The 9,984-nt window shown below is 41.7% G+C and overlaps 1 protein-coding gene across 3 annotated transcripts in view; it reads left to right on the top strand.

Annotated features, from left to right (window-relative positions):
* lrch1 (leucine-rich repeats and calponin homology (CH) domain containing 1) overlaps window positions 1-9,984 on the top strand; it is a 132,836-nt gene that overhangs the window by 116,907 nt on the left and 5,945 nt on the right. For all 3 annotated transcript variants that reach the window (XM_014027490.1, XM_014027491.1, XM_014027492.1), the window contains 3 exons: window positions 1,812-1,921; window positions 2,052-2,189; window positions 2,271-2,348. In XM_014027490.1, the coding sequence (XP_013882944.1) occupies window positions 1,812-1,921; window positions 2,052-2,189; window positions 2,271-2,348 (326 nt within the window). The remainder of the gene's footprint in view (window positions 1-1,811; window positions 1,922-2,051; window positions 2,190-2,270; window positions 2,349-9,984) is intronic.

The raw sequence follows: 9,984 nt of genomic DNA, 5'->3' as shown, positions 1-9,984 counted from the left end.
TTGTTTCTGCCTGTTTTCAACCTTAATGGTAAATGTAGAATAAAACAGAGCTTAAAGTTAAAGTAATTAAATTAGGTCATCGTTTGTTCATTAAATTATGCTTTAAGYTATTTCCAATTCAAATAAAGCAGAGACGGTGTCTTACAGATCCTCCAGAGGAGAGGGTTCTGTTTGTAGTTTAAAGCAGATCTTTCWGAACAAATCAGAAAACTAAACAAATCTATAAACCTATTTGCACAAGTTTAAATGTAAAAAAATTGCATTTAATCTGTTGTACCTTAATGCAATTGCCAGTTTTGTTTGACCAACTGTTTCAGCYCAAAGAGTTCCTGAAATGTTTGATATTTATTTTTGTTTTTCCAGGTTTGACAGGACAAAGAAATGAGTGAAAAAAGATTATATGATTCCACCAATCTGCTTCCATGCAGTTTAATAGCAAAACTACAGTAACTTATAATTCATTTAACATAAAGTCAGAGCTAACACTGACCCATTTAAGCTGTTCTTAAATGGTTGATTAATATTTTCTGTTTTGAGGAAGGGAAGGAAGGGAAGGAAAATATTTTATGTTTATATACATGGCTGCTGCTCACACTAACAGACCTCCTCCCCAGGGTCTCCTCCGTGTGGGACATGTCCAGAACTCCTCCCTAGAGAGGCGCCCAGGTTTCATTCTTACCAGATGAACAACCTCAACTGGTTCCTCCGGATGTGGAGGAGCAGCAGCTCTGAATGTCTTAACCTACCTTYAAGGGAGAGTCCAGCTCCCCTGCAGTGAAAACTCATTTAGACCTCCAGGATCTGAAATCTGGTTCTTTCAGTCACAGTTTATAGCCATAGGTGAGGGTAAGGTCTACATTCCTGTAAACAGAGAGCTTCTCCTTACAGCTCAGGTACCTCTTCASTACAAAAGACCAGCACAGAGTCCAGCCCTGGTGGAGTCCATCTCCCACCCTAAAGGGATTTGACTTTACTGGCTGGAATGTAAACCAAACCGTCTTCTCTAGCACCCCTGAATAGGCCTTACCAGGGAGGCTAAGGAGACTGATGCCCCTAAAACTGGATCACAGCCTCCAGTCCCCCTTTTTGAAGAGGGGGACCCACTACCGCAGTCTGCCTGTCTGGTGGTACTGTCTCCAATGTCCCCGCAATGTTTCAAAGGCGTTCAAATGCTGATGTTTTAATGTATGTTATGAAGACCCCTCACGTGGAGCAGATCTCAGCTGGGCTGAAGTGGACCGCAACATATTTATTGTGTGACAGAAGTCTGCTGCCTGATATCAATCAAAACAACTGAGTTAACTTACTTTAGTGATCCTGTGGTGGTTCAATATTTTTTAAACTAACTACAAAGTTGCTTTCTATCTTGTCTTTAATGTTCCCTAGGTAATAAATCTCCAGCTCACTGACATCTTCCTCGCATCACACGCACACACACACACACACACACACACACACACACACGTTATATCATATTACACATAAAACATTGCAATTGAGCTCCATCACATTGTTTAATGGTCTTGGTCCTTTTGGGCCTCTGAAGTTGTCCTCATCAGGTTATTATTCTGGTGTTGCTAAATATGACAGATTTATTCTCTTCAAAAAATTCTTGTTAAAGTGCTAGTTCTGCTAACTGCTCTTGTGTTCTTTCTGTGTGCAACTTGCTCAGCGTTTCATGGTACAGCACTTTATCACTCCTCTTTGTGGATGAAGAGGTCATCACTGTCTGAGACATCTCTGATGGGAACTTCCTGTACTTGTACACATCTGAGTTGCTTGTTACGTACCTTGTTTTGTTGCTGCTGTAGTGTTCCTGCGGAGCCACAAGAGTCTGGAGTCTGTGGATCCTCAGTTCACCATGAGGCGAAAGATGGAGCAGCTGAGAGAGGAGCTGGAGCTCATGGAGCAGCTGAGAGATGTGAGCAGCTTTCTTWGATCTCAGTGTGAGAGAAGAAAAGAGCAACAAGAACATTCTGAAGGTTCCGTCTGGTCTGCTACTGGTGCCTTCAGTCAGCTCATAACATTTACTCCTCATCCTCTCTCATCAGATCATAGAGAGCAGACTGAAAGTCGTCCTTCCTGAAGACCTCGGCTCCTTTCTGATGGACGGAGTTGTGCTCTGTCATCTGGCCAATCACATTCGCCCGCGCTCCGTTGCTAGCATCCACGTTCCCTCGCCTGCAGTGGTATGACATCCAGTCAGGATGTTTGATTCTTAAAACCTATTAATTTTTTTTATATATTTCTAATTGTTCTTGTGTTTCCAGCCCAAACTCAGCATGGCCAAGTGTCGGAGAAATGTGGAGAACTTCCTGGATGCCTGCAAAAAGATGGGTGTACCTCAGGTAAGATGGAACTCTGAACAAGCTCCGCCCCCACCAGTGCTCTGTGAGCCACATGTGGCTTATGTGAACTGGTGATCGATTTCATGTTTTTCACTGAATCTGACTACCACCTGGATGATTCCAGACAAACAGTCTTGTCTCATTTCCTGTTTTTAACATTATCAGAACAGCATTTGAACAAACTAGTCCTCCTGGAGGATGGTCTGTCAGAAAGTTCWAACCTGAAAACGTCCCAGTTCATCAGACAAGCTTTCTGTTTTCACATTAGGCATCATCTTTTTTTTACAAGTTGTAAAACAATCCCAAAGTGTCCTGCAAAGATCTGCTGACTGCGAGGGARAGAGCTGCTCCTTTTCTTCATACATACCAACAATTGTTTAACTTTATCTAAAAAGTGAGCAGAAAGCAGGGAGTTTGCAGGACACTGAAGCAGAGCTGAGAGGACAGCTGACGGTTCTGTGTGGATCTGGTCCAATCACAGCTGAGATCCAGGTGTCACCTGTTGTCACACAGATGACAAGTGTAACTTTTAATAAAAGAAAAACAAAACAAAAAACTTGGGTTAAATCCTAACACCTGAGAATCACTCAGCCTCATCTCAGCTCTGACACTGTCCCTCCTCTTCGTCTTTATCTTCATCCCGTCATACAGAAATTTCTCATCGAAATATAACGCTGACATCATCATTGCTGTCATAACTGCCTCAGCTTCCATAACAACATCAGTCTGTGCCAGGACCGTGTGTGTGTGTGTGTATGTGGGTGTGTAAAACTGATTTTAGCAGTATGAAAGGTGCAGACTAGATTTGTAAAAACTGTTTTGAATGTCCCTAAAAATGTAATTTTGGGAAATAAGTCTTTACAGAGTAGTTAAATCATGTCAGGGTCACCAATTGAAAGTAACATGAGATCCCGAATCAGGTGCAGAACCAGTCCAGTACTCAGACTTGAACATTTATTCACAGACATATAAAGTTCATCTCATCAAAGCGCTTGTAGTCCATCCTGACCGATCCCTTCTGCCTAAGAGATCTGGACAAAATGGCCTCGAATCACTTGTTCTTAAAGGGTTTATAGAAAACCTACTCCCACCTGTATATGATATTATAGAAAACAAGGAAGTAGGTTATAAAGACTAAAGCTAAATAGACTTGTTTATTCTCTTACTGTTTAGGGTAAATGATTACAATTGATCACAAAGTATAAAATAACTCTGTATCTGGAATTCAGTAATCAACCCACAAAATATCTTACAGTTAATAATACAATATCATATTGGTTTTTTTATGTTTATGAATTCAGCAGCCTGGTGGCCTAACAGAAAYTGGAAACATGGAAAAACAAACAAGAAATGTTTTAAATGTTGTAAGTTTTTCAATAAGGGACTCAAATAAAAGACAGTGTTGTGTTTAGATGTACTTCATCTTCGCCTTCCAGACAAGATGTTGTTTTTTTGTTTATTTCTATCAAACTTTAAAACGTGCTGAACTTCAGATATCCATCTTCTGCCACTTATCCATAGTCAGGGTTGGGGAGGCAACAGGTCCAGAAGAGAAACCCAGACATACCTCACTCCAGCAACATTTTCCAGCTCGTCCTGGGGGACCCCAAGGCGTTCCCAGACCAGAAGTTACATAATCCCTTCAAGTCCTGGGTCTTTTCTGGGGCCTCCTACTGGTGGGACATGCCCAGAACACCTCTAAAGGGAGGCGTCCAGGAGCCATCCTAATCAGATGAACCACCTCAGCTGACTCTTTTCAATGCAGAGCAGCAGCTCCACAATGATCTCCCCTCGGATGAAAAGTGTCACTCGAGTGTCCAAGACATAGGGCTGCACGTCAGATGACACAATTACAAAAGTGATCATCAACCTTTGGCCTAAGGGGGCTTTGATTCAAGTACATTTGTGGATCACCCTATGCTCAAACATGGTGTTTGTTATGGGCAACCCGTGCTTAGCACCGAAGACCAGTAACTATTAGGTTTCAGATCAGGGAAGTTGTTCCTCCAAATCACCCCCTTCCAGATAACTCCGTCATTTCTCACATGGGCATTGAAGTCACCCAGCAGAACAAGGGAGTCTCCAGATGGCACCCCTTCCAGGACGRCATCCAGAGACTTCAGAAAGGCCAGATAATCTGAACAGTCAGAACCTTCCCTCCTGCAGCATGAAGAAACATCCCTCTCATTCACCGAGGTGAACTCCAACACTGAGGCACACAGCCCAGGGTTTGTGAGTTTCCCCACACCCACCCGTCGCCTCTCTCCCTGGTCATCTCCAGAGTAGGACAGAGTCAAGCCCTTCTGCAGGAGTTGGGTTCCAGAGCCCAAGCTGTGAGTAGAAATGAGCCCAACTATATCTAGCTGGTAACGCTCAAACTCACCCACAAGCTCCGGGTCCTTACCCACGGGTTAGGTTAAATTCATTGTCCCTAGAGCTAGTCTTTGCCATCAGCAATCAGCATGGCCAGGGACCCTCCTTCACCTGCTGCCCGGCATACATCGCACCTGACCTTGATGGTCCTCCCTGCAGGTGGTGGGTCCATGTGGTCTCCTGTAGTCATTTTGGACTTGGCCCGGCCGAGCCCCTGGAGCCAAGGCACGGCCATCAGGTACTTGCCGGTGAGCTCCCCCCAGGCCTGGCTGCATGGAGGTGCCCCAGTTTCCTCATTCCAGTTAAGGTTTCCTGATTTGACTGAGCTTTTGTTTCATCAAAGGTTCTGAATCGCTCTTTTTCTGAACCCTCCCCGAAGCCCGTTTGCCATTAGCCTGATAAAAACCAGACCCTTGTCCTTCACTTCGCTTCGTACGACGGTCTGGACTTGCGGCTATAGGGAAGCGCTTCTTGCTGGAGGTGTGGCCTCTGCTGAAGTTTAAAATGATTGGATCAGTTGGCTGCGACATGTGTCACTGTGAAGGAGGCTAAGCTAAGAAGCTAACCAGAAATCGCATGCGCTGTAAACAACCCTACTGTGAGGAGAGAAGTACCGAGCTGAACGAGACGACTGTAAATGAGAGCTGCTGCTTTGTCAGACAAATTTAATTTAATTTAGAAGCCTTATCAACACAGACTGGCTTCATTCACATCMTCCACTGCCAAATGCAAAACTAACTAGCAGACACTGTGCAGAAAATCTATGTCATTCAAAACTCCGCCTTCTATTTGCTGATTGGCCCAGGTAAAATAAACTACAAGCAGACACTGCGCAGAAAATTGACATTCTGTTCTCTGATTGGCCCGGACGAAAATTCTCCAGAAGAAATCCTTGTTTATGGGAGAAGTCCCAGACGGAGCGGTGAAGGGAAACTAGAATTGAGCGGAGCTGCGTAGGAAGGCAAGGGCCAGGCTAGTTTGCTATGGGAGACCCTACCAGGGGCTAATGCCTCAGACAACATAACCCCTAATCACGAGGGTACTTAAATGRTAAATGGACTGTACTTGAATAGCGCTTTTCTATCTATCCAGGACACTCAAAGCGCTTCACACTACAATCTGTGTCCTCATTTACCTATTCACACTGAACTCTAATAGGTCTCTACAAAGCTACATGTATCAATCTATGGAGACTAATCAGTGCCATTCACATTCATACACTGATGGGACACACATCAGAGGCATTGGGGGTGACGTGTCTTGCCCAAGGACACAACAACTGAGACAGCTGGACGGGAAATCGAACCGGCGACCTTCCAGTTCCAGGACAACTCCCCTAACCACTCTGCCACAGTCACCCTTACTTATGTACCTTACGTACGTAAGGTGGCGATTCTGCGGATTCATGTTTATACGGGAAAAGATAACCAAAACTTTACATCATTTTTTACTAAGCAAAACAAACCTGTTTATCTAACAAATAAAGCCAAACACAAACAATTTGTCTCATAAAAATTTTGCTGAGCTCACAGTAAAACATTTWATTACCAACAACAGAGGTTTTTCTACGTCTCTTCAGAGGATTCCATTTATTTTATTTGTTTSTTGTTTCTGGAGCTTAAATAAAATCCAGACTTTAGTGAAAAACAAAAACTAAGGTGAGCCTGTCACCTGTTCAGAATCTTTTGTGTTTCAGTTGTTTAGTTGGTTCTTTTGTCACTTTTCTGTTTGTGGCTATTTATTTTTGCTATTACTATTTATGTTATCTTGATATTTGTTTTGTTTTTTCTTGCTGATACATGCTGGTTTTGTTCCTGATGATGTTTGGGATTTGTGTAGCTGTTTAATCTCTGACTTCATCGCTGCTTGCTGASTGCTTCCAGCCTCTTTGTGGACGTTGTTGGCTTCCTGCAGCCTGAATGTTTTGCTGCTCTGGCTCTCCATCAGCTGCCTCCCCGTCCCATTAGGGGCTGCTTACTGGGAGAGAGAGAGAGAGACCCCATCAGTCCCCAGGAAGAGCTGAGCTCTGCAGCATCCTCTCAGTAAGCATCCCTGATGGTTGCTGTGGTGACCCCTCCCTGCCTCTGCTTTCTGTCAGCTCAGACTCATGACTTTTGACCTCTGTGTCCTTTGAGTCTGTTGGTTAACTTCCTGCTTTTTCTTTTGTCTTTTCTTACCTTCTGGCTGGATCCCATCCTGTTTTCCTTTTTTTAATTAAATTTGTTTTATTATTTTTTTCTTCTGAATTTTATTTTTCTTTCCTTTTTTCCTCTCAATGTCATTTTCTCCAACTCTCTGCCTTTTTCTTACTTTAATGTCCTCATCCCACCTTTGCTGACTTATTTCTTCTTGTGGTTTTTTATTTTTACACTTTAATTCTTCATGATGTCATTTTCATTTCTTTGACCTTTTTTCTCTTTACTATCCATTCATTTTCCATCTTAAACTTTTTTTTTACTTTCCTTCCTGTTATTTTCCCTCTGTTTTCTTTTGTCTAACCCTTCTTTATTTTAATACCCCCTCCCTTCCCACTGGGGGTGCCAGTCTTCTTTATGTACACCCTACGACATCACTCAGGGCCGTCTGCAGCCGGTCCACGCCACTCTTCGGGCGCTGGTTGCCACGGATATGACTTCTTCRTACAGGAAGCAGAACAAGTCAATCTCACCTCCAAGCCCCACCTCCTGCAGGGCAACACAGACTCCCTCATTAGTCTCTGTTACCACCCAAACCCCRCCCCCTGCTTGGCAAATCTGGGACATTATTGGCTCCAGCCTGGTTCACATTCTCTGTTTGGTTCTGCTCTTTGTGGCCTATAGTTGGAGCGAGCTGACGTAACCATGGCAGTGGCACTGTCAGGTCCGCCCTCTTCCTGTCTAGRCTCCTCTTCCTCATTTGTGTTGCATTTATGTTCTGTGGGATAAGTCAGGCAAAAAGCTGAACTATGAAATGACTCTAATGGTTCTCTTCATCCAGGATGTGATCCTAGTGTCAGAAACAGAAACTCGGACTCTGCGGATGATTTCAAAATATAAACTGGAAGAAAAGAACATTTAAACTGATTCAGCTTTCCATCAACATCACTAAAGAGAAGGATTCCCTTGTGACACAAATGGAGGATCAACACCTGAGTTTTTACAATGATCTGAGACAGAAACTCAACTTCCTGTTGTCCAGAATGAACTGACAGGTCAGAGGTCAGATTGTTGTTTCAGTTTGGAGCTAAAAACATCTAAATTAGGAGATAGTTGATGGATTTGTGATGTGTTTAATGAAGGCTGGCTAACAGTTTCCTTTATTCACTTCAAACCTGACAGATGTATTTWTTTGTTAACTTARTATAATATATTAGCTTTAAAGTTTCAGGTCAACCTAACATAGAGTTTGTTATTTTCTGGAGTGTAAGTTTTTAAAGTATTTAAMCTAAGTTTTATAGATGGGAATGAAACCAGTATGATATTAGAAGTGGAGGTATTTTTTTTCTCCCATCAAAACGTCCTAATCTGTGTCAGCAAACGTGAGGTTAACCAAACTGCTGGAGYAGAGTCCCATCTTTGCCTTTTGGGGTTTGGAAAGAGACAAGGAATGAAGAAAATTATTACATGTTTTATAATTAATAATAAATCATAGATTTTTATTTATGTATAGTAGACTACAAAGATATTAACCTCCACCTTGACATTCTCTTTGTTTTGTTGCTCTACAACCTTGAATGTAAATAGATTTTTAGTTTGATTGTAAGTAATGCAGATTCARCGTGTCTGTGCAGAACTGGGCTTCATGAAAGAGCAGCCAGGAAAAAAAACAACAGAAAAATAAGGCAAATTATTTAAAACTAGCCTAAAAAGATTTTAGGTACTTTCTGAATTTGGCTAAAGTTGCTGCAGTCAGATAAGACTACAATTATATTTGTTATCAAGGACAACATCATATCTGGTGCAGAACCACCACCACTCATCACAGATCACCATCCTCACAGCAAAGCACAGTGGTGGCAGCATCATGCTGTGGGGTGAAACTGGTCCGAGTTAAAGGAAAGACAGATGAYGCAAAATCCAGGGGAATTCTTTAGAGAAACTTCTTTGAGCTTTCCAGATATTTCAGACTGAAACAGAGGTCCACCTTCCTGCAGGACAATGACACTGAAGAACACTCCACTGGAGCTCAATGAGCTGCAGATGTTTGATCCTGAAGAACAAACAGAAGGTCCAGGTTAGGTGGATCAGGATCATGGAGACATGARGAGAATTTATGCTCCAGGATCATGAAAATGGATCTGAAGAGACTCGATGGACCAGGATCATGGAAACCTGCAGAGACCTGTTGCTATAAYTGTTTCTAAAAACGGGTTAAAAGCTGGACATGCAAGCTTTTGTTTTAGTTTAAAAAAATACAAATCCACAAAATTTTAGTTTAGATTTTAGGTGAAAAAGCAACAAAACACAGAATGTAATGTGGTGAATATTTTTTACTCTTAATCAGTTTTAAACAAAGAACAGAGCCATTGATGACAGGATGCATAGTGGGACAGATGTGTTTGGTCTTCACAGAATCTTTTCACTTTGTCCTTACCTTTAACTTTAAATGACTYCGCCCACATTTTGGATTAGTTTATAATTTAAAGTGTGCAGGCAGTGAGATAACAGAACAAACTGTTGATTGGAGTGTGATGGGGGTTAGGGTGGGATGAAGACTTGCTGTGAGAAGAAACAAGATGCTTACTGCAGAGCTGCACAAACAGGATTTCTTCTTTGCTCTGGAAGCCATATTACATTAGACTGTTRTTATTTAAATATATTTTATTCAGTGTAATGGTTGTAAACTGATAGATTTTAGATTTTGTTTTCTTTGGTTCACTCTCACCTGTAGGAGGAAAATTGTTTTAATCTCTAATATGCAACAGAAATGATGTGGAGAATCTGAAGGGCTACATAAACTAGATGAGTTTTAAATATAAAAAGTATAATATGTTTATATCAAGTGTTTGATTGTTATGCAAATGACAAATATCTGTTTTTCATGTTAAGGAAAAAATATATCAGAATTCAGAAATTTACCAGAATTTAGGAATAAACACATTTCTTGTTTATGCTTAGGTGTTAGGGTTTAGTTTGTAAAAAACAAAAGATGTTTGTCAGTAACCAACTGGAAGATTGAACTTTTGTTTTTAACTGTTATTACATAAAAAGGTTATTGAACTCAGAACATAAAATTTGCTCCATCAAATTGGGAAAGGGGACTGATACTGTTAACTGAATTATTA

This window comes from Austrofundulus limnaeus, unplaced genomic scaffold (genome assembly GCF_001266775.1).
Source record: "Austrofundulus limnaeus strain Quisiro unplaced genomic scaffold, Austrofundulus_limnaeus-1.0 Scaffold653, whole genome shotgun sequence".
Lineage (NCBI taxonomy): Eukaryota > Metazoa > Chordata > Actinopteri > Cyprinodontiformes > Rivulidae > Austrofundulus > Austrofundulus limnaeus.
This window is presented reverse-complemented; position numbering and strand designations above follow the sequence as displayed.